A 24,342-nucleotide genomic window follows, 5' to 3' on the forward strand; every position below is an offset into this window, starting at 1 on the left:
GGTATGAAGGGCAGGTGAATGTCTTCGGTAGTGATGCTAGGAAACAGTAAGGTGTCGTCAGAGTTGATAGTATTCTTGGACACATATTTCTGGGTTAACAGATTCTAGCAAACAGAAATCGTTTGATTATGCACCCAGTTGCAAGTATTTGTAGCTCAGCCGCGGTGCGTCCACGGAGTGAGTACATGATGATGATGTCAAATAAATGATAAATAGCGTTATTTGGGTATATGTGATTGTCTCATCTGGCGGTATTTTCTCCTGGCGTCTGATTTGCTGACTGTTCAGAGTAAGCTTTTGAGAACACATATGCATCACTACGTCTTGAATTGTCTTTTCGTTGAGAGATCCCTGGCAATAGTGGCTGACCTCTCTAACACTACTTGAACAGTCGCTCAAGACCTGCACCAGTGGCTGGCACAGAGAGTAAAGCGCGTGCGAGACAGGAGAGGACACGGTATTCATGCTTGCTCTTTTCAGTACGCCCCAGGCCGAAGCGACACAATCACTAGATAAGTTAAATCGCCGATATGTAACAGAGCAAGGGGGGATGAAGCTCTCACCTTCCCTGAAGGTACTCTATTGGCTCATCCATTTGGCTTCCTCTATTAGACAAAGAGGTCCCCGATGGCACAAGCAGCTGGTCTAATACTGATGCCTGATGTTGGGACCGATGCCTTGCGGTACAGAAAGATAACTCCCGAAGATGCTGTCGGTATTGGACAAAGCCCTTACTCAGATAAGTACAATAGTATCTTGAGGTCTCATTAGGGCGTTTAGGAGATTTTGTGCCATTTGAAACGCGAGAGCTTATACTGGGGTGCAAGCATTGTACCCATAGCGTACAAAAAATCCATGGTCACGGTAATCTTTGACATAATAACATCTGAATTCCTCGTCCGCAGCCCCCCTCCTCGGGCGTCTTATTGACATGGAGCAGATACAAACAGTATGCCAGTCAACAACATCAAAATGCGCATGTACGCCTCGCTAAGCTGTCACAGGCTTAATGCTGATAACCTTCTTCAAATCCCTGCTACTGAACCCCACACCAATGACAAACTCGCCCTCCGGAATCAGCCACTGCTGCGATACCACATCCCAGTAGCTGAGGTCCCTCCGCATCAGCTCAAATTTCACAGTGCGCGATTTGCCAGGAGCCAGTAAAACCTTGTCGAAGCCTCGAAGCTGCTTGGGTGGGGTTCCAGGGACACTATCTGGGAAGGTGACATAGAGCTGCGGCACCGTCGCGCCCTCCACATCGCCTGTATTGGTGACCGACACTGACACGTGGTAGATGGTCTCCCAAAGAGCAGGATTTCCCCCTGGCTGAACGGGCCGCTCTTCTGGTGCCGAGGAAACGGACTTGGCCAGGGCTTTGGCTTTGATGTCGGAGATACTGAAGGTCGAGTAAGACAGGCCGTAGCCAAACTCGTAAAGGACTGACATGTTTCGGGCGTCGAAGTAACGGTAGTCGATTTCAAGCTTCTCGTTGAACCATGACTGCCAGTCATACCGACCTGTGGTGGTCACCTCAGTCGTGGGTGGGGCATTGTAGTCGCTGGCGCTTTTGGCGATCGTGTATGGCAGCCTCCCGGATGGATTGACATCACCATAAAGGACATCGACAATAGAATTGCCAGATTCTTCCCCAGGGTAATGGGCCGCAAGGATGGCAGTGACGTTAGGGTGGTGTGCGAAGGGGAGTTCGTTAATACCAGAGGAATGAGTGATGACGATCGTATTGTTGCAAAATTTTGCAACCGAATTCACGACGTCGTTCCCGTTATAGTCCACCGATAGATGTTCCCGGTCTGAACCCTCGGTTGCCCATGTTTTGAGGAAGACGAGACAAGCTTCAGGCAGAGCAGGGATCCAAAGATCAGTGACATTTGAATTGGCGATGTGGGTGTTGTTCAACCAAAACTGGACCAGAGCGTTATCCTGCTTAGCACGAGCATTGAGGGCCGCCAGCGGTGAGATCAGATGTGTGAAGCGACCAGTTCCTGAGCCACCACCTACGGCAAGTGTGCCATACTCAAAATTCTGATCGTTGTAGGCACCCATGGTGTCCTCGCCAGCATCGTTGCCAAAAATAGCGATTGACTTCGGCGCCTTCAAAGGCAATGCGTTGCCCTCATTCTTGAGTAGAACGGTGGCTTCTGCAGCATGTCTGCGGATCAACTCGCTATGGTTCCCGCGGACATCACGACTGGGCTCTCCGGTGACATTGAACTCGCGAAGCCATGTAGACCGTGGCGAAAAAGTATTCAGCTGGACGGTTGAAGGGTCAACCGAGGGGAAGTCTTTGTCCTGACCGAGCCAGTAGTAAGGGGCCATGATGCGAACGATCATATCATCCACGCGAGATTCATCAATAGTTCCGTTATTGACAGCAAAAGTCACGTTTTCGCCAAAGAAGGAGCCTTCCTCACGGTACAGGCCGTATGGACCGAGACCCCCTGGCATATCCATATCGAGACCACTGTCGATAGACGCGACGCCGGAGTGAGTGCCCCCCCAGTCGGACATGACATATCCCTGGAAGCCAAGCTCCTCCTTGAGCAGCCCATTGAGAGCCTTGGAGTTCTGACAGGCGTAGGAGCCGTTGAGGCGCTGATAGGAGCACATGACGGAAGCAACCTTGGCGCGAACGGCGTTGGCGAACGGCCAGTGATATAGCTCGTGCATAGTTCGGTCGTCAATATTGGAGGAAATGGCTTCCTGCTTGATCTCCGGGGTCGAGCCACTGTAGTCGTAGCTTGGGTTACGCTGGGTTTCTTGCTCGTTCCCGATGTAATGCTTGGCAGTAGCCTGAACGCCTGCGTCTTGAATGCCCTGGATGGTTCGCTCCATAGCAACACCGGTCAGGTAAGGGTCTGCTGCAAAGCCCTCCCAGTTTCTACCCCCGTATGCTGAGCGTCCAAGGGGACCAGCAACAGGTGAGAGTGCGATATGGGCACCTTTGGCTCTGAACTCCTGTCCCATAGCGAAACCGCGCTCGTACAGAATGTCCCTGTCCCACGTTGATGCAGCTGTTACACCAGCAGAGAAGACGCTGGCATAGTCCGCGACGCGGATGCCTAAGGGGCCATCTTGCAAGCAGAGACCGTTAAAGCCGAGTCGAGGAATGGCCACTATATTCCCAACACAAGGGCCGGGCTGCCCAGTGACCATGTCAGCTTTTTCTTCAAGCGTCAACTCGGCGACAAAGCGCTGAGCCTTGACGAAGGCTGCATGCCAGCCACCAGCTCCGGTAGCGTTGGCTATTACCTGGTCAGGACAATCCAGCATAGGTCTGGTATTAGTCAAAGACTTACGCGATGGAAAAACAGCGGGAGAATGTCCGTAAGGCCCGAGAATAGTTGCGTCACGGGGCTGAACGTAGGAGAATGCATCCGAGCTTCGAGCAGGCGGGTCATATTGCTGGCCATTGATCACAGTAGCGGTCAGCAGACCAGACAAGAGTAGTTGAGAAATACTGGCCATTTGGTGGGGACCAAATGTCGGCGAACTTTTGAGATGCTCTGGAAAACGAGCTTCATATCGGCGCCAGCTGGTCCCTTTTATAGTTTCGTCTGCCCACCATGAAAGGGGCTTGAGGATGTTCCCTGGGTCGTGAGCTGGAGGCAAGGACTGCCTCACAACCCAAGAAACTCAATTCATGTCTAGGCAACTTGGGAAATTTCCTATGTTCCTTAGGTATTCGTTAGAAGCACAGGCGCGGGGCCCCACACCCCACATATCTCCGCGCTGTTGAATCATGCGCTGCAACTTGCGTTGACCCTGATACGCATTTGTTGTCCAGTTGCCTGGGTTTTCTGTAATGACAACGCGGACACAGTGGGAACATTAGCGTACGCGAAGGTGATCACACACCATAGGCCTTCTCGTCTGCAGTCTTGAACTATCCTGTGGATCAACCTCCTTTGTTTAAATTGCATGCTATTGTCGCTTTGGCTCCCTACGGCGGGGGTGCTCCAGCTCGCCATGCGTCAGTTCATGAGGTTGGCTCATTTGCTTGAAGTTGCCCAGCTGCTTCGGCATGTAGGGAACTTTAGCTCCGAAGACCATAAGAAAAACCAGCTTGGGCTGTGGAGCCGCGAGAAAGTCAATGCGGGGAATTTCAAAGCGTGCGGAGAGTATTTCAGTTAGAGACTTTGTTGTAATCCGGTGCACTGGCTTGGACTAATGCAAGATAAGTAGCTTACATGTGGATCTACTTTAACCATTAAAGGCGACATTGGTGCCGTGGTGTGCAGTCCAGATACAATCCCGAAGATTTACCGAATAAGGGGTCCCACTTCCGAGTTGGACGGCGGATTTGACTCCAGCTACCAATCACATAGTCCTAATGACTCAACAGTGATAAGTTCTATTTTTCATATGGTGGGCAGTGCTATTGGCATGAATACAATAAGAGTGCCAAACAGTGTTTCGCGGTATTCGATCAATACAAATAGTATAGCGTCAAACTCGGTCAAACCAGATACTCGTATCTAGAACTAGAGGAAGGGCGCTCGGTAACGAGAACCTAAGACCATTTTGGCCACTGTTGTAATCCTACAAGTTGCGTTGGCGGCGGCCGTAAGGCCTTACGTCTGCCGGTTGCACATGGTTCATTCTTCATACATGGTGTATCTATCCACTTATACTGAAGTGCAATACAACGGCCGTTTTCTTGTGATGTACGGCATTATCCTTTATGCAGTAGAAGGACCAGTCATACGGAAGGGGTAGGCCGCGGTGGACAACTCTGAGCGTTGTCTCCAAGGGTTCTGGAGGATTTGGATTTCAGCTCCACGCCGGGTGCTAGACAGGCTAACGTAGAGCTGGCCAAGTGCAAATACTGCCATGGTAGAATTGCGCACGACAGGGTCTAGTTTCAGGCCCTGGAAACTGTTGAAAGTTGTTGCATATGCTAGGCAGAGTGGGAACTGGCCACGGCGGACTCTCCAATTCGCACAACGCGGTCCGAACTCAAAGGTGTTACGAGGGAGGCAGAAGTTCTGCTTCTCTTCACCGGTAGTTTGAGAGCCCAGTAACCGGTTTTGTTGCAGGGGACGCATCTGCACCCTCAGATTCTTGACCAGGGCTCTCGGGGGCCGAGTGGGTGCTAGCTATCCTTACTCGTAGATGTGGGGAAACTGACTCGCGTCGCCTGGTGGCATCGATGGTTGTCCCGCGCTATGGTAGGATGTGGATTTCGACGGAAACGGTAGATCTCCTGATATCGGGGATGGCGGAACTAGTCTTCCAGCTATATCGGTTTCGGAAGCAGATTGCTCACTAAGCGCTGCCATCCCAATAACACGGCACCTACTGCTGCCGGAGGGGACCTTGAGCCGCCCGTCCTCATTTATTGTTAATATTCTTACGAGCAGAACCGATGATCCTTCCAATGTGCTAAAGTAATCAACCTAGTAACAATGTGGCAGGTTGCATATCCTTGCAAGCCACACAAACTAATGTAATGGTCCGGATGCTACTTCGGCCTCTGTCCGAGCATTGGGATAGTTGCGAAGTGAAAAGACCGTCGACAACGCCCCTTGGTCTGCTATGTAAACAATTCTTGACTGATTACTAGGTTTAAGGCTTCCAAGCAGTCTGACCATGGCTGCTTTATCCTCCCCCGCCTCCAGACCGATGGCGGCAATTGGACTTGGCGCCTGAACGCACATAAGAATCGGGCCGAAGATTAAGACCACCCCCAAAGCACCATTCTCTCCCGCATAGGGCATGGACCTCTTCTAAGGTCCCATTTACTGGCCGGGTGGATTGGCTAAGAATGGAGGAATTAGAATGCTCAAATTCTCAATAATGTGACTTTCCTTTCGTGGGTCGTCTCGTGACGAGAGGGAAACAACCATCACCAGAAAGCCCCATACATACTGGTCCATTAGCCTGTCTAATGGCGATGGGATCTGACGACGGCTCTCGTAACATACCGTGACGGTCGAATCAGGGCCTTCGACCTGACACTACGTATGCTGGATGGCCAGTTGTACACTTATGCACATGATTGAGACAACAGGGCTACATCTTGAGCCATCAGACGGTACGATTCTCTCGTCACTAGGCGAGGCCTGCGAGCCTGAGCAGCGAAGAAAGATATATGGCATATCTCAATTATTCAACTCATGATTTCCTATGACTGTGGCAGGTCAAAAGTTGAATTACCGGGAGGCTCCTGCATCTTGCCGATCACTGGATGGTCGGAAGATTTGACCGCTATTCGTCGTGTCTCTGAATTACTCAGTCCAAGCAAATTCAGGGATGTAGCTAAGCTACAGACCCAGCTTATAGCAGCCTGTAACCTCCAGCCGCGCCATTCTATGTCTCGCCTTGTGCAATCTGTGGGTTTTGGGACACAAGATTCCAGCCGAGCTCATTGAGCATCTCCTAGGATTGGTGGATAAGGGTATTGATACGGCCGAAGAACTGCTTCGCATCGGCTCTCCTTGGTGGCATGTCGCAAATGTTCCCTTTCAGGCAGTTTGTGCTCTTCTCGCTATCAACACCCAAGGCTCTTTTGGACGCCTGAAGTCTTGCTTGCGCAACATCAAATCTGTTGCCGAGAAATACGGGACATCTCCTGCAAGAGAGGCGTTTCTAGCCGCCCGTATTTTTCTATCCACAGGAATCGCAAGAAAGAAGAAATCAATCTACTTGATAATACCCTGGCGGAGGTAGATGACAACCTCGTCCTGGAAGGGGATGCAGTCATACAGCCAGAGAGTAATCCCGAGCATCGCACTCCTTTCTCACAACCCAACGACGTCCCGATTATTGATGAATTGCAGTGGAACGAACGAGGTCTTCGCTATGAGTTATCAGACTTCCTTTGGAAAGACACCAGACACAGCCCATTATGAATGAAGTAAGACTGTTGTCTGCCAATGAGCCGTTCTTCCTAATCATTTGTTATATATAGCTAGAGCATGAGAAACCTAACACCGGCACCAATTTACGTCCACTCCCTCAGATACCAAGCGAGTTTACTACTCTCCTACCAACTCGCCTCCATCCTTAATGCGGCTTCCATCTTTGGTCGTGCGGTTCCAGCCTATTTCGCCGACCGTTTCGATCGCTTCAAAGTCACAATCATAACTACTTTCATCTGCGCTCTGTACACCCTCACAATATAACGCCGCCATCATCGCGTATGCCATCCTATTTGGCTTCTGGACTGGCTCAGCCATCAGTTTGGCCCCTGTCTGCGCCGCCCAAATCTTGGAGACTGCTGAGTATGGCCGTCGTTATGGGACTGTATGCTCGTTCGTCAGCGTGGGTGCGCTTGTTGCCATCCTTATTGTTGGCGAGATCCTCTTAGCCAACAGCATGCCCGACCATGAAGAATACCTCAGATTAGTTAGGTTCTGTGGCGGGGTCTACTTTCTCGCGGGGGTGTTTTTCACCCTGTCCAGATGGAAGTGTACCGGCTCCCTAGTGGGGGTATTCTAAAACATACAGACGACTTGATATAGTTTGGTATGCTCCCATGCAGCGGGTTAATTGAAATTGGGAGTGACCGGTCCGTTGTACAAGGTCGTTCGACGTCCCGCATGCATGAACTCGTTTCACAACCAATCGATCGCAGAACCGGCATAAGTCCACCTGCCCTGGTTAGGCTCGAAGCCTGGTCCTATCCCTGCCATGTCAGCCACTCGCCCTTTAAGATGCACGAAGAAAAACACTGCCGTTTGACCGCACTGTATTTCATTCCATTCATACTCCGAATTTGAAAGCTACGAGCTATTGTCTGACAGGAGCCGACAGCTGAGCTCGTCCTCTGTACGACGCTGTCTTTCTCTTTTGCTAGTAGAGTGGCTCATTATGAGCCTCAGCGTTTTGGAAATTTTACTTGATCTTCGAGTTCAGTGCCTGAGTTACTTCGGCTTTTCTCGGGCCATAGAAAGCATGTTAACAAAAATGCTGCATTCAGCGTCCTTAGCAATGAAACCGACCGCAAAATTGTGCAAGTAGTCTAGTGCAGACAATTTGGAATTTATCCTCATGCCAAAGTCACCTCCTTCCATGCCCTCGCTCTGTCGCCCAGCAAGAATTCTCCATACATAATGCCATGGACATACGCCGGCCCAACTAATTGAAACACCTTCTTGTCCTCTGCTCCCTGTACGTCCTTCACTTCTCGTAGAATATAGGGAAACTTGGCACCAGCAAACAAATATATTTGATCACCAGGCTCACAACCCTCTGAGATCCCGACATAACCCTGTACAGAGAGTAAAGGAGAAGTTTCGTTGGCGTCCACCATGGATTGAAAGTACGTTATTAGCTCCTCACTCAATACCTGGCCATCTCTCAATTTCCCTTCGCTCCGCACATGCTCGTCCAAGTAAGCCAAAATTTCCACAAATCCTTTTTCCAAACATTCACGGGCTTTATCGCGTCCCAAGCGATCTCCTTGTTCGGAGATCAGCCTGTCAGCCACCGGAGTCAGGTAGGGAACTGACGAGCGATCTGACTGCGTCATGTAGATATCATGGTCAGATTCACTATTCTTCTCATTAGACTGTCGAGATAACTGCAAAATCTCAGCTAAATAATGAAGCAGTCGCCGTGCATTGATGTAATCCCAATACGTATTAGCATAGTGATCCCAGTGGAGAGGTTCCCCAACAGTCTCAATTTTGTCAACTAGCATCCCTTGCAATGCTAAATGTTGGGGTGTTCGATTGTCTGGGACAGGCATACTTGGGAAAGGCCCACTGCCAGATGATGCAAACGCTGTCTTCGGAGGCAATCCGCAAACTGGTCGTCGAACATAAGAGGCCCAGTCAGGAACCCAGCTAGGACCTAGACGGTCAGGGGTCTCTCGCTCTCTTCTCCTCTCACTGGGTGTCCAGCAGTATGAGAGGAGGTCGATTTGGCCATTCCGTATGATGACGCGAGCTGTTTCACGGAATATCTCATTCAGGCTCATGGTATATTGAAGCACGTCCCGGAATTGAGAGGCATCTTTTGCCAAACTCAGCAATGCGAAGATACTGTCTTTCGGCTCAGTGAACTCTATCGGGGATGTCACACTATAGTCGACATAGATTATAGAGAGTAGCTCCATTAAGGAAAGACCTCCCCTGGGAGTGTCCTGGTATCTGCTTCGCAGGCCTAAGACAGTGTTTATGGGAGAGCGGTCTATAGGTAGTGGGATCCCGAACTTGCTGAGTCTAAAACCGCGTAGTCCTCTGTCGGAAAAGTCCATCCTACCGGTGTTCTGCCCTGAAGCCGCCCTGCTCTGTGCAACCTCGAACAGAACAACTGCGGCTTGGATATGCTCTGGGGAAAGGGTTCTTCTCGAAAGGCCGTATAGGAAGTCGAGACGCGAAGAGAGAGATATTTCCTGGAGAATCCAAACTCTCGACCAGTAGTAAATGTCGCAGAAATCCAAAAACTTGTATGGAAAGTCATAGCTCCATTCATTGCTGTCCAAAACTTGGTCGACCAAGGCGTTGGCCCTATCCTGCCACATCCGAGCCTCAGAGTCCGCGCCGCGCTTGGCCGCGGTGCGCATGGCCAATAGGGCATCATAGCATCCCGTCTCGATAGCCTGCGTGCCAAATTCGCGAATCAACTTTACCACTTTATCATTTTTATCAATATCAAGAGTAAAGTACATCACTCCAAGCCAGACTTTGGTTTCGGTTGCCTGGGAATAGATCTCATGCATTCGCTTGATATGCAGGTCCATCTCGCTCTCATCCTTCTGGTTAATGCATAGAGCATCAGCCCATATGTAGATATCGGCGCTTTCGCCACGTAGGGTCCATAAGGCGAGTGCAAGATTTTCCCCAATTTTGGCGACCAGTCCATTGACCAGAATATAGCGGCTTATCTGGTTGTAAAGGTATCTCCCTTTCCAGGGGTATGACAGTGCAAAATATTCTGGCTTCTCCTCGTGTGAGAAGGAATGTATCTCACAGATGATCTCTATCGGCTTTCCATTGAAGAAACAGCCGCTTTTCTCCACGAATTGGACACTCCTCAACAGGACGAGACGCAGATCCCGCGATGGGTCTTTAAGGAGCGGATATCTCATATCGATACGGGGCCCACTGAGATGTCAGAATTATGGCAGTTTTCCCCAATCAGATGTATTCTTCTGATTTCGGTAGATGTGGTGTCTTATTTGCATCTGCCCCTCTTTTGAGGTGTCAAGACGCTATATATACTGCTTATTTCACATAATGTCCTAATAAGGCCTAGCTCAAACACAGGCCAGACTGAAAACAATAACGGAGTGTTGTAAGTTCCTACAGTGGATTTTCTCATATGGGACAGGGCTGACAGGACTCACACAAGGGCAGACGAGCTGTTCTCAAGATCCCTTCAACACAACGTAATTAGCGTCGCTTAGGACGCATTAATTGAATGTAATACAGTATGCATTGGTATGTAAACAGAAAAGAGTGGTCGTGCTAGTAGCCTGAGTCTACGTAATTTGCCTACACCTAAACTGGCTATTGAATACTGACAGCATGAGAACACATGTAAGACACCGTATCTTGTCCTTCACCCACTCAGTTAGAAAATTAATGGATTTTTCTTACTTCCGGAACTGCTTAGTGTTAATATTCAGGATCTTACATCGGTAGACACAGTTGGTGCATACGCAGTGGGATTGAATAGACGTTCCTAAAATTTAGCCAAATAAAACAAGATGCGCATACATACACCGCGTTGTATTTGGCAAGGATAAAAAGTCATCTGAGCACATAAGGCTATGGACTAGCATGTGAATGCGCCTATTTTCTGCAGTAGGTTCTTTACGGCTGTTAAGGTGTGCCAGAGTAGAGCCACAGTGCTATTTCGTAAGTCCCAAAGCTACTGCATGCGAGTAATCGACTTTGTCTTTCTCATAGTAATATATCTGCGCGTTCTTAGAAAAAAGCCAGGCCTGGACAATTAAAGCCGGGCTAACTGACACATACCAATGTTCTAGGGGGCTAAATGCTTTATTGCAAGGCAGCAGCCAGCAAATGGCCGGCGTACGGGGCGGGGTAGTGTGCAAAGATAGGATAGTGGCGTGCCGTAATTTGCTTACAGGTTAGGACATAAACCTGTTCGGATTGGCTGTATTGCTGCAAGCCACAAGAGACGTGGTTTCCGTCGGAGCCAGCCAGGTGTTCCCTTACAACCATCCCTCTGTTGACTCTCCTGCTGCCGACCATCGAGCCTGATCTGTCAGACGTCCCAGGCCGTAAATAGTCAGTTAACTGATAACACATCGTCTCTAGCAAGCCAGGAAAATACATCATTCATGACAAGACTAATTGTCGTGGCCGGGGATTCACCCCGCGACCTCCTCCTTTACCCAGCCCAGAGCTCGGTCACTCAGCACGGCAGACAAACATCCATGACCCATGAAGTTGATCGCGGAGCAAGATTGATAACCCACCTCCTAGAGACAGCAGTGGACAAGACCACCCATGCTGTCCATGGCCCAGCACCTTATGCCACAACAGAAGACCATCTGCACCTCAATTCGATTACAGAGCTGGAACTGGTGAGTGGCAAGGACGGCCGGCGGTTCAGGGTCAAACATGCCCAGGCAACCTTTACACCGCCGGTATGGCACCCCCCAGCCATAGTGCCTACCAAAGATGATCGGGTAGCCGCAATGGTTCTACAGGACGCCGACGCAGAGTTTACGAACTGCGGGGACGCAGTTGATTTCCTGCAACTACTGCATGCAGAGACAGTCATATACCGCATGGTCTCTCCCCTTGGGAGGGGCAGGGTCTGGGATGCGGTCCGCCCTTTGCCCATGCCCGATGGCTATGGGGGCAGAAAGCTCCCCGCAGACAAGATGATTGTTGTCGTTAGTGCAGAGGATCTCCGCGCGGACGGGGTGGAACTGTGCTACAGCACGTCGTGGGAGAAGATCTGCGAGGACTTTGTAGAGAACCTAGGTTCCAATGGTCAACTGGACACGTTAGTGACTTGTGCGCATCTCATAGTCTTGTTAGGCTGCGATGGTGTGATCTATCATCGTGGTCGACAGATGACCGAGCCGATCTTATTTTTCGACCCTCGGAGTGAGGAAGGAAGCTTCGAGAGATGCCATGGTGGGCATATGCCCGGAGTGGTGGAGGTATTTGTTGCTAATTTGACGGCGGAGATTGTGCAGTCATCTGATGGATCATCCCTCGAGGGTGCGATTCGACGCGGTCTTCTTGGGGCGCGACGGTTCACGGAACTAAAATATAGAAACAGCCAGGCTGACGATCGGCCAAAGTACCCTATCTCGGAAGTCATGGGGAGATATAAGGATCCTGGATCGGACGGGGGCAATCTCATTACTATGTCTATTCCCGCGGAGAGTATCTCCCAAGGCAAAACCGGGGGGTGGTCGATCCTGCAGCAGAACGTTGGAGACCCAGTGCTGATGGCGCATCATATCGTCATTGACGGAGTGCTCTCGGCCGCGAATTGGATTCCCATTGCGCGATTTGGAGAGCTCACGGTTATGGACCGGGCCGAGATCGAAGCCTACCGTGCGATATTCAATGCGATTATCATGTACATGTCATCTGAACAGACCAAGCCGTTGAATCTTGGAATCTTCGGCGCTCGTGGTAGCGGCAAATCGTTCGCTGCTGTGCAGGTTGCAACATCCGCTGCCGCGGTATGCGGCCGTGAGGTGCAGCAGTTCAAAATCCATCTGTCACGGGCATCAAAGGTCGAGGACCTAGTCAACACACTCAACGCTGTCCGGGACAGCACCCTCTCGGGTCGGCTGCCACTAGTATATCTCGATGGATTCGATGGTCACCACGCAGATGTACCAGTCGGGTGGCTCGACTACCTCTTGCCGCCGCTGCTCACAGGCAGGTTCCTCGACCGTGGTGAGATGCGACACACAGGTCCTGCAATATTCCTTCTTAGCTCCAACACGGCGAGACGTCTGGACGACTTGCGAAATGAATCCTTCCGCGAGACGTACGGAGAGAGAAGCACCACGAAAATGCAGGATCTTGTCAGTTGTCTCCATGGGTATGTCGATATTCGTGGCTTTGACCGTCTAGATGAGACCGACACGCTTTATCCTGTGCGGCGCGCAATCGCTTTGCGCCATATCCTGGAGCAAAGAGCCCCAGCATTGCAGGCATCAGGAAAAATGTCAATCGACGAAAGTGTGCTTGATGGACTCCTCCTGACTCCCACGTATCGGAACGGATATCGCTCACTCATATCCATCATTACGATGAGTAACCTGTCTGGGAAGCATCACTTTGAGCGCGCATCGCTGCCGTCAGAGGGGCAGCTGGGTCTACATCTGGACTATGCTACCTTTGCGCGGTGCGCACAGTACAATATGCTTTCGGATGAAGTCTGCAACTCCATCGCAAAGCGTCTCCACGAAACGTATGTCGCGCACAGGGTGTTGATGGCCGAAACACAGCAGGAGAGGAGAGATCTAGAATCACAGAGGTCGCTCAATTCATGGGACTTTCTTGATGAGGAGTTCAAAGAATCCGCCCGTGCTCATGCCGCGGATATACCACGCAAGCTGCGCCTCATTCGCTGCTTCATGTCAAAAACAGAGAATCACCGCTCCCCAGTGACAGAGCTTGACCCGCATGAGCTGGAGCTCTTGGCTGAACGTGAGCATGAGCGGTGGAATGCGGAGCGCCTTAGGAAGCAATGGCGGTTGGGGGAGAGAGATGAAAAACAAAGGACGAGTCCCTTTCTTGTCCCTTGGATGGATTTGGCCGAGAGGTGGAAAGATATCGATCGTGTGATGGTGGGCGCATATCCCAATATATTGCCAGACGGCTACGCCGTATATCGCGCAGGATTACAGACATGAGGCTATTCATCAGCAGCTGCGTAATAAACGACTCTATTAGGTACCTAGGTATTCCGTTATCATCAGAATCGCCCAAAGGCATCTAACCCTGCGTGTTAAACCGGCTCTCGGGCTCCTGACAAGGCCGGGCCAATGTATCTCAAAGGCAAATCCCGTGTGTTATTCTCGCGTTGACTTCTCGTAAACCACAGAAGCCAAAGGGCCACCACTATGACCGTGAGCCCAATAGCAGCGATAATGTACACCCAAAATCGATGAGTGATAACCGGCTGGTCATCTTCCCCACTCCAGTTGAACATTGACATGCTGAAGATTGACTATCCATAATCAGATACGCAAGTGTTAAAAAGAAGATACGGAGACATACGGCCACTGTAGTAGCGGGGAGGAAAATCAAGGTGATCGCCGCAATCGTCTTCATCGACGATCCATCACGTCGAGCCTCTTCGGCGGACACGTAGGAGTTATGCGCAATCTGGCAGCGCTCATTAGATATCTACCTATTTGACGCCAGTGCTTTAGACAAAGACCAACAATCAGATTCAATTCTGCTTCAATCTAGTCCAACCATGCAGGTCAGCTCAGTGTGCCAAAAAAAAAATCCAGAATATAGAGCAAGCACACGCATGTGTACCCACCTTTCGATGCTGTTCCTTTATAGCCGAGGAAATGGAGTCGAATTCAATCCGTAGCATCCCCGCAATGGCAATCTGTGTCTCTACTCTGTTTAAAAGCGTTTTAGAGTAGGAGACTTGACCGGTCTTTCCAGCACGGCCTGCAACAGCTGTAGGACAGGTGACGCTGACAACAACGAGCTCTCCAAAACACCGCATCAGACTGTCGCCCAGCTCCTGCGCAAACCGCCATCGGTCGCGGAGCTCCCTCACCCTTTTCTCGACGTCAAACAGCACCCGTCTAGCGCGGCCAAAGTCATCTAGCTTCATCTTCATTTGCAGGATGCTCTCTTCTTGTTGGACGAGCGCCTCTGCGGGACCGCGTAGCCCGTCTCGTACCAACTCGACTTGATCCTCTAAGATCCGCACAGGGAGATGCATAAAATCTGGAGACAAGGGGCTATAGTCAGTGGGGAAGGAGGACTCGTGGAGAAGCGCTTTTAGCTCGATTTCCGCCGTAAGAAAGACCAGACAGACCCAGTCGGATCCCTGTTTGCGCGCTTCAGCGGGAACCTCAGTCAATGAAAAGGCGAGGAATGGCATGCTATCTCGGGGGGTCTGGAGGAATAGGCCTGTTTATTGCGTTAGTACCGGTCAGCGTTTTCCCTCTTTTCATCCCATCTGAACAAAGAAGGGGATGATTCGCGCGGTGATTGTTACTAATTTTGCCAACGGCACCAGAGCACGTCGTCGACCCGGTCGTTCCCTTAGCGACCAGACTGGTAAAACCATTGTATATCCACGCGGAATCTTCTGCAGTTTTGAGCAGGGACTTATAACTCGTGACTTGGTCACTGTGGTCAAGGTAGACACAGCTTTTTGTCGAGCTCCATGCTTAGGTCTCGTCGACTGGTTGAGGGGGACAGGGTAAGGACTCACAGCACCCTAAGCCTACATTCGATCATGTTTATGCGTTTGTCGGTCTGGCGGTCCATTATTGGTTACTTTGAACATCTGTTCCCTGGAGAGCCCATACCGGCAGAGGCGATCTGATAAAGGCATGGCATTCCTCTTCATCGGCGATGCGTCGAATCTGCGGATTGAGTAGTCGCCAGCCAGCCCGCTGGACTATATGAGCGTTGGTAGCGCTATGGGAGGGGCTGTTAAGGGACGGACCTGGAGGATGGCGGCGCTTGTTTCGAATATTTCGAACCGAGCGTTTTCTCCCCGCTCTCGGATGGTCTCTGGCACGAATGCTGTCATTTTGCACAAGACATTTACCAGGAATCTAGACGACTTAAATCGTGAACACTGATGTCAGTTTCACGTTATATCAGGTTAAACTTTCGGCTATACCCAGCGAGATTGTTAGTGTCAGGGTTTCCAATGAAGAATCAGGTCCGTTCAGGTTCCTACAAGGGACTCAACCGAACGCTGGGCAGCCACTTGGATGAAGATAATTGGTGGGTATTGAAAGAGATTTCGGGGTTTATCTCTGCTATCTGGACTATAATTCCCCCTCTTAAGTGCCACACACTTAAGGGGGCAAATCTGCATGGTAGGATTACGTTGGCTGCATGTAACGCTGCTGGCTGACAATATCCCTCACTCGCTCAACAGACATCAGTAAATTCTCTTGGTTTACAGAATGCTATCAATTGCAGTTCCAGAGCCACTATCCTTTTAGTGGCATTCTGTCGCTCTATAATGACTTCAGAATGTCCATTGTGAAGGCATATATCCAAGTTCGTATTTGCGCGTTTCGAGCTCACGACAGTTTAATCGTCGGCTGACCATCCTCAGCAAATCGACCGATATATTTAGGTCGCATACGTGTCATTGCATCCTTGACCTTATTACTAAACAAACTACCCTCGCTCCAAATTCAACGCTAGAGTGCTAAACATTTCCATTCAGACACATGCTTAGTGAAACCACAAGCTCTGAGCTCAATATGTCATCCACCAACCGAAGAGTCCCTTACGAGCAGTTCCCGCCAGTTGGGCTTTGGCACTCTCAGCGATACGACACAGCTGAACTTCCCTTGGAAAATAGCCCCAGCGTCTTCTGGCTGGATTTACCTACTATATTTAGTCTAGTCAGTGGCACGTTTCATGCCTGCGAAAGGGTCTTCCCATTCCGGCTATTATAGTAACTGTGGGTCTCTCCTTTGCTACTATTGTGTACAACTCCGTTTTATTTGCTCCATCAAAGCACATAATACAGAAGCGTTGTATAAGATATGGCGTATACAGTTAACGCCGCCAGGGTAGGCTCTTGGTTGGTGTGAGTGGGCGGGCGAGCAGCCAACGGCCGGAGCTGAACTTATAGTCATGGAGGCATCTTTTCTCCATACAGGAACACTGATTAGGATCCATTATGAGGCCTTTTAAATAGCAGCCGACTCCCAGAAACGCCCCTGAAGCCCATAGAAACACAGTTTGGTAAATTAACTTAGGCTAATCTGTCTTGCTATTTCCCATGCAGCAGCAAGATAGGCCTTCTCAACAGAAAAACAGTGAGGTTGAACACAGCTACATAGTCACTAAATAAAGGCCACTCGAGCTACAGTTACTATATTCTATTGAGATAACTGATACACCCAATTAAGCACTTGGACTAGAAACCCTGATTCTAAGCTAAGGGTACTGAGATTATTTAAGCTGGGAAATCTAAACCTATCTTCCAGTTGAAACATAACTACTGCATGGCAATGATCCATCAAGCAAGTGGCCGCTGCATCTCGTGGACTCAGAAGACACGTGGGCTCGGGTCGAGTCTTGCCATCAGCGCAGAGGCAAGTCAATCACTGCTAAAATACTTCCTATTCTAAAACAATTGCTTCACTGCTGGAATCTTCTGTTAGTACACACCCTACATAATGTTATGCACCATCAGAATATTTTGCTTATGTTATGTTGCCCAGCTATAGCTACTCTCTCCCTTATTTAGTGCTGCTATAGTCCATGTGTTCTGTGATATACTTACCTTCACCTTCTTAATAAGAGCTGTTATGCCCATCTAGAGCTCTTGCATATCGTCTGTAATAGGCTTGTAGCATAGCTATGGCCCTAGGCTCCGTCCTTATTCCAAACACACATCCAGCTTGAGAGAGACCTGAGCCTCAAAAAGCAATGAGAGGGGCAGCTGAATGACGCTACTCATCTGGAACATGCGCTCTATTGCTGTGTTCGGTGGTGACGAATTAAAGCCCCACAATGACGTTCCGGAAAATATTCGTCATCAATTGTACGACGAGGAGGAACAACGCCTTGAGAAACAGAAAGGGGCCCAGAACTGTGGAACAATGCGGCCGCCAATCTACATTAATTTCCTCCTTTCAAAGTCATTCCACCCCTCACCGATGAGCAATAACGCGTCTTCGAGCGTCACTTGTGGGCCTATTGATATACCGGGCCGCTTGACATAGACATTGATGAGTACACGGCCTGGCAAGAATCCCGTGGTAGTCGCGATACTTTCAAGGAACAGATGGACATGGCCCACAAAGTGGCATTGGAAAACTGTCTGGGTATGAGGCAGATCCATAAGGACAGGAGGTGAAGATTTTCATCAACTAAGGCGTGAAAGTTGGTGCAGCTCGCTGGTTTGTTGGTGAGATCAAGAGCTGGCTTGAGGAATGCGGAAGAGACAGGGAGACTCAGGGGAGGGTTTGGATTAATGTCCACATAGCCCTAGCTGTACAGTATGAGTCGAAATCTTATTTACCTGTAGACGACCTTACACCTCACCTAACGCCAAAGCGCCATTTCATGCATAAGTCTATATTTGGCAACATGCAAAATCAAATGAATCCGATGCTCTTAACCTGATCCGTTCCGATTTGGTTCGAGTTTAAGCGCAAAGACCGCCACGGAGGTCTAGATAGGCAGTCACTAGACTCTCTAGGTAGGCGGCGGGGGGTCTAGCAATAACCAAATTCCCGTGGTTTTTGAATTTCGACCTCATATTGACTATCATAATATCTACCATACTATCATTATGCCTATAGAAAATTAATATTTTTATGTGAAACATATATTAATTATCATCATACTAATCTAGATCCAAAACAAATTAATATCTATAAGGTTGAATGATTGGTGGCTAATAATCATTCTTAGACCATAACGATAGTCAAAAGATTGATGCACATATATGTAAACCACCAGTACTTTCATACCAACCCCTGACAGAAATGATTATTCCCTTATATCTCAGCAAACACTAGGTATTTTGAATTGATATTTATATATTTAGATAGTTTAGATCTAGAGCTATCAAGTGATATTCAAATTATAAGAGATGTCTAAGAATTTAGTGATTACTATGCAAACCGGTTTTTAGCGGTTTAACCGATGACCCCCTGGATCGACCCTGACCCACCCGTAATCCGGTCCGAGTTTGCAATCTAGGAACTGAACCGAACCACTGCGAGTCGGTGAGGGTTAGATTTGGTTTTAGCGGTTCAGTTATGCAACTCTAATATAGGTATAAGTAACTAGATTATATAGTAAGCTAGGTAAAAGGGCCCTCTAGCTATCTATATAGTAGAGACTAGACAGGGCTGGTCAAGTATACATGAGATAAGACTAGACGTTTCCTACTACACTAGGAGGCATACATTTAGATCTCTAAGAAGAATGGCCACTGAGAGTATATAGTTAGGATCATAAGAGAAGTAAAATAATTAGATTAATTAAGGAATGAAAAAAACATACAACAGCCGGGATTCGCTGGTGGTCACCCACCCAACTACTAACCGGCCGGCGTGTGGCTTAAGTACGGCTGAGCGGACGGGAAGCCCTGTTTTCCACACCCTATGGTCGTATGTGCTAGACATTACTGGTCTCTAGATTAAGTAGGAAGGAATTGAAGCCGTATGACCAATTGGCTCCATTCAGTTCCATGTTTTATCCCTGAGTTAAGCCAGTATGGACAAAGAGTGCCGGAGTAGGTTACCATCTTGCAGACGCATCAAACATGTTAGGCTGCTCTCTGGATATGAAACCTGTTGATCTTGCGTGCACCCACGGCAATCGTAGCGTTGTGGTCGAATCTCCCCTGTGTTTACCGAGCTAAGATATATATTTCCCCGTCCGTCCTGGAGGCAGGAGTGAGGGGGGAATGAAACTTATGAGAACAGCCACAAGACTAATATTGTTGGTAGCCATAGCTTATCCTGTTCTCCTCTGTGTAACAATATAACTAAAACCATAAGAAGCTTATATTTCATGAGCCACTCAGATGTTCCCCGGACCTTATCTCATACATAGTTCATAATGGCTTTCAACTACTGACATGCTTCTAATTCCAAAAAAGGTAGACTGTTTAGTTGTGACCTTGCGTTAGGGGCTACATGATATTGGTGAAGCCGTAGTACTACATAGGTTTTCCTCGCAAATACAAATTACATACGGCATAATACAATGAGAATAGATTGGAAATGGAGAGGATTGATTCCATACTTTGATTCAGGCCTTTGTATTCACACTAGAGTACAGGGAAAACCCTATGGGCGAAAACCTGTACTAAGGCCCGACAGGTATACCTTACCTTACCAATGTGATGGATGATGGTACCTGCAGCACCACAGAGTCGGTCTTTCATACTGCTAATGATGAGCCTGAGTCTGGTTGGATGGTCGAGGAACCTATTACCCGTATTAGTGATGAGTGGTGCCAGCCTTATTTTTACCTTCCTTCTCCTTGAGTTTGGCGGCGGTCTCTTGGCACTGTATCGGTGTCAGTATGTTTCACGTTTATATAGGATGAAAGCATACATTCTGGGATGGCATGTTAGTTAACCACTGGAGCGTAATCGGATTTGCTGTACGGCCCGATAGAATGTACTCACAACCTGGAGGAATCCTAATGTTAGTGTCTATTCAATCCTTACAAGAGAGAGGAGAAGCGACTCACAAACTGTCAATTCGAGGAGCGACCATGATTAGCCCAAGAACACATAACTGTAGGGTGATAAACATACACACTGTGATATTGAATCATGGCGTTGTCAGTTCGGTGAGATTCAGATTAAAGAGCCTCATGGATGAATCTTACGTCCTAGAATGTCAAGTCAGCACTATCACCAATGGTTATAGAATGGACCTGCTTACAAACTAATTCCGTCTCAGTCACATCATACATCTCAGTCAACTTTTGCAAGGGGCAAGGTTCATACACTCTATCGGCATCAAGCAAGTTAATTGACAGAGCGGTGGTGTATTTCTTAGAAAGAATTTTTCCTACAAGCTATGGCCCTGTCAGCTCAACTCGATAAGTGTCATTAGGCAGATTGATACGACATACTTTCTTGATTTTCCCATGTAATCAGCGTGTGTAGGGAGATCAGCCACATCCGAAGTATGAGACACATACCACCTGTCGAAGTTCGCGCTGTTAGTTGCTGTTCCGCATCTGGGATCGGAGTTCGTACATCCTAAGAGTCATCGTTGGTCAGCTAATGTTGTAATTGGCGTTCCCTTGTTAGAGTGACTTACTTTCTAAAAACCTTTCGTTCAGCACTGTTGCATCAATAACCCAGAGAAGCCAGAGGGTCAATCTCGTACAAGCTATATTTTTGTCAGTCAGGTCTAACGGTAGCCAAATGACGAGATGCCGTACAATCTAACAACACAATCAGAGGTTTCGGTGTTCAGTCAGTAAGCCTTGGGAACCGATTTCGTACATCCTTTGTGTACAAGTTAGTCATCGCAGAAGTCGACGATCAAATGAGACCAAAATCAGATCATACATGCTAGAAGTGCTGTTAGCATCGAACCAGAGCTCATATAAACAGGGGGCTACTTACAAACTAGATGCTTGTAAATAGAGGATAATCAGAGCATTCAGAGTGTTTAGAGATCATACACCCTGCAGGTGTCGGTTAGTTATGTCTCCGAATACCTATGTATGATTGCCATGGTGGTCATAATGGCGCATGATGAACGTACAATCTGTGTAAGTCAAGACGTCAGTGGGAAGTTTTAGGGTCAACCTATCCAGTCTTGCCACTTACAGCCTTTGTAAATATGTGAGCAGGTGCCTTAGCAAGCCTCTTGTATATAGGAGTTACGTACAAGCTGCGCAATATCGTGAGTAAGAATATGCTAAAAAGAGTCATGTTACTTACGACCTGATTTATTGCTGTTAGAGCTGACAAATGTAGCAGCTGCTCAAAGAAAGGGATATATTGATCATACATCCTGGAGGTTCGGTCACATTAGTCAAGGGCCTGTTTTGATCATCCATTGAGGACATAACGCACAACCTATCGGACGGTCAGCAATTCAATCTCTCAATGTGGAATATTCTAATTCAACGCACAAACTAGACAGACTCGGTCAGCTGGTGTGCAAGTCAACTGTCGAGAGACAAGGTTTATACCGGCTTTAACCGGGTGCATTCTCGTTAGTCAAGTCTGTCGAGACTCTGCTTTTTGATAGTTTGATCCTTACATCCTAGGAGGGTTGTCAGTATTTTTGAAAGTCCACAAACAGTTTGTTGGAGAAGGTAATTTTACTCACCACGTCGCGATGTCGTATGCTCTTGTCAGTAATGAATGGGAGAGGCGCTCCGAAGGCGAGGCCAAACGTCAAAAGAAGGACGAATCGCATGTTTGGAAATCAGTAAAAGATGAACTAAAGCCGAAAGGGGGAATTGAATAAAAGATGAACTAAAGCCGACAGTGAGAATTGAAAAGAAAGACTAAAGTGAGGGGCGGCAGAATCGTTCAGGATGTAACATTTATGCAGGTCCTTGAGCAACTTATATTCAAGTTCCCTATCTGTGCAGGGTTCACTGTGTTTTCGGCCGCGAGGGGTATGCGCCTCGTGCCTGTCTGTTATGGTGACCCTATTGCGGCCGCCGTAGCGGCATACTTTGAGATACCTGGAAGCCAAGGCAGTACTCCGTAGACTGTAATCAATTGAGCAAGAAGTGGAACTGTTACCGGAGTGACAGGACTCAAATATGTGTATCATTCCTTAGGGCTTAAATCTCCCCCTTTCAGCACCTCCCAAATGACAAGTCCAGCCACAGTTTAGCTTACATGATAAAAGTCAATTCAACATAAAAGTATTAAAGTTAGCTACGGACCGTGGTAGGCAAAGATATCTTAAGCCGAGCCCCACACTGCAATCCTCCCATTACTGGTATTACTGCTCGACCTCCCTGCCTGCCAAAATGCCGCCAAGGAGAAGACGAGGAAAATCCTCACAGGAATGCAGCTTCGGCCTCCTCAAAGGCCTTGCTGATCTGCTCAATGGACGGAGCAGCCTTGCCCATCGTCTCCTCGGGAATCTGTTGATTTGCCTGTTCCTCAAACATCTTCTTCTCACTGTGCAAATCCTGCACGGACTCCCGGGCTTGTGGACCCACTCCAGCCTCATTGTAAAGAGGCGCCTGTAATCGCTTAGAGTCAGAAGATTGTGTACCAAACACGGAGTCCTACGTACCTTGTCCTTGGCAACTGTCAATGCATCAAGTAGAACTGGGGACATTTTGGTGTAAGCCTCGTAGTACTGGGCCGCTTCGTCAGGAGTAAAACCGTCGCTACCAGCAAGGTTCTCTCGAGCGGTTCTGGCAGCGAGCTTTGCGTTGTTGACGGCGCTGGCGGTGTCGAGGGCACCAGAGACGCCTCCTTTGTAGTTCTGCAGCGAGTCCCTCGCGTCTCCGATTGCCCTGGCCAGGTTGTCCATATCGGAGATGGCCTCCGCTATGTTGGTGGCTGCCAACGCGCAGGAAGCGCCGAGAGCAAGGTAGCCGGCAAGGTTCTTCAGCAACATTTCGAAAGGAAATTGTGTCCGACCCAAAAGATAGTTCTGAGGATTCTAGGTTATGACGTTTTGTAGGTTGGAGTCTACCACCGCGAAGAAGGCACTCTTTATAATGCCCTTGATCTTGATGGCATACGGGATTCTCCGGTGACGTCCAGCAAACTGAGCATTCCACTATGTGCAGATCTACATTTTTCTCAAAACAGGATGCGGCTGATACTCATCCAAGCCTGTTCCAATGCTCTGTTTTCTTTATTGATGGCTCTCAGCTTAAGTCGTCCGAGTCCGGGTCCGAGTTGTATCAAGTGTGCCATCTGGAGATGGTATTTTGATTTTTTTATCATTTTAAAATCTTGTCTTTCTGATCCCTGCCCGTTTTTACTAGTTTTTTACTAATAATCTAGGGGGTCTAGTAAGATAGTGGCAGGCGGCCCCGCGCCCCCTAGAAAAAGGAGGGTTTTAAAGTTTTTATAACACCTCCTAAGTACTTGCTGTAATACTGTAAGCTGATTGACTAATTCTACTTAATAATTAACAGCTGCTAGGTATATATTATCTTAGAAGATCTATAAATAGGATACATATATCTTCTACTGCTGAAATAGGTTTAGCCTAAATAAGTCTATTTTGGATAGCTTTACTGCTGGTCTGCTACTACGAGGTTTTGTATTTATGTGATGCCGTCGGTACTTACGAGAGCTATCCCCTCGCGGCGGGGTTGCTTTATATCCATTCATTACTCCCCCTACCTCCTATGCTTGTGTACATATTATTTTGTTTACACCTAACTTAAAGGAATGTATAATAGCGTGCAGTGTAGATGTGTAGCAGTAAGGGAGGCCCCTTGCTTAAGGAGAGGTCAGGTTTCAGCATTCCTCATGCTCCATGTAAGGAGACCTATGAATATCTGCCAGGAGACCCGCAGACTGATCAGCTACTAGAACCCAACGGCTGTAACGGCCAGATGACCAGATCATGCAAAGGAGACGTCAGGGTCAATGACAAGAGAGCATCCCTGTGATCAGTTCCCACAATCAATTTCTTCAATTCTCTGCTCTTGTTTGTACTCCCCGGATCGGGGATTCCGCAAGCCATCTACGAGGCATCCGAGGTCA

The 24,342-nt window shown here is 48.5% G+C and overlaps 6 protein-coding genes and 1 non-coding gene across 7 annotated transcripts; 1 reads left to right on the forward strand and 6 right to left on the reverse strand.

Annotated features, from left to right (window-relative positions):
• Positions 1-990: 990 nt before the first annotated feature.
• On the reverse strand, positions 991-3,489 carry ALT_2400 (beta-glucosidase family protein; the record flags this gene model as incomplete). The annotated part of the gene is made up of 2 exons (XM_033564500.2): positions 991-3,266; positions 3,321-3,489. 2 exons carry the CDS (start codon positions 3,487-3,489, stop codon positions 991-993), a joined length of 2,445 nt encoding a protein of 814 aa, XP_033420391.2.
• A 1,214-nt stretch (positions 3,490-4,703) lies between these two features.
• ALT_2401 (uncharacterized protein) lies at positions 4,704-5,069 on the reverse strand (the record flags this gene model as incomplete). Its single annotated transcript, XM_089599333.1, has 1 exon — positions 4,704-5,069. The coding sequence occupies one exon, from the start codon at positions 5,067-5,069 to the stop codon at positions 4,704-4,706; it is 366 nt and encodes a 121-aa protein (XP_089456479.1).
• Positions 5,070-8,014: 2,945 nt separating this feature from the next.
• On the reverse strand, positions 8,015-10,060 carry ALT_2402 (uncharacterized protein; the record flags this gene model as incomplete). Its single annotated transcript, XM_033564501.2, has 1 exon — positions 8,015-10,060. One exon carries the CDS (start codon positions 10,058-10,060, stop codon positions 8,015-8,017), a length of 2,046 nt encoding a protein of 681 aa, XP_033420392.2.
• A 1,221-nt stretch (positions 10,061-11,281) lies between these two features.
• ALT_2403 (uncharacterized protein) lies at positions 11,282-13,834 on the forward strand (the record flags this gene model as incomplete). Its single annotated transcript, XM_033564502.2, has 1 exon — positions 11,282-13,834. The coding sequence occupies one exon, from the start codon at positions 11,282-11,284 to the stop codon at positions 13,832-13,834; it is 2,553 nt and encodes an 850-aa protein (XP_033420393.2).
• Positions 13,835-13,929: 95 nt separating this feature from the next.
• ALT_2404 (uncharacterized protein) lies at positions 13,930-15,711 on the reverse strand (the record flags this gene model as incomplete). The annotated part of the gene is made up of 6 exons (XM_089599334.1): positions 13,930-14,151; positions 14,202-14,309; positions 14,473-15,080; positions 15,404-15,431; positions 15,485-15,571; positions 15,625-15,711. 6 exons carry the CDS (start codon positions 15,709-15,711, stop codon positions 13,930-13,932), a joined length of 1,140 nt encoding a protein of 379 aa, XP_089456480.1.
• A 3,451-nt stretch (positions 15,712-19,162) lies between these two features.
• On the reverse strand, positions 19,163-19,278 carry ALT_r022. The gene has a single exon (XR_004500614.1). It is a non-coding gene; the product is annotated as an 8S ribosomal RNA (ribosomal RNA).
• A 3,386-nt stretch (positions 19,279-22,664) lies between these two features.
• ALT_2405 (mannoprotein) lies at positions 22,665-23,236 on the reverse strand (the record flags this gene model as incomplete). The annotated part of the gene is made up of 2 exons (XM_033564504.2): positions 22,665-22,853; positions 22,907-23,236. 2 exons carry the CDS (start codon positions 23,234-23,236, stop codon positions 22,665-22,667), a joined length of 519 nt encoding a protein of 172 aa, XP_033420395.1.
• Between the last annotated feature and the right edge of the window lie 1,106 nt (positions 23,237-24,342).

Source organism: Aspergillus lentulus (assembly GCF_001445615.1).
Source record: "Aspergillus lentulus DNA, contig: Alt04, strain: IFM 54703, whole genome shotgun sequence".
In the NCBI taxonomy this organism is placed as follows: Eukaryota; Fungi; Ascomycota; class Eurotiomycetes; order Eurotiales; family Aspergillaceae; genus Aspergillus; species Aspergillus lentulus.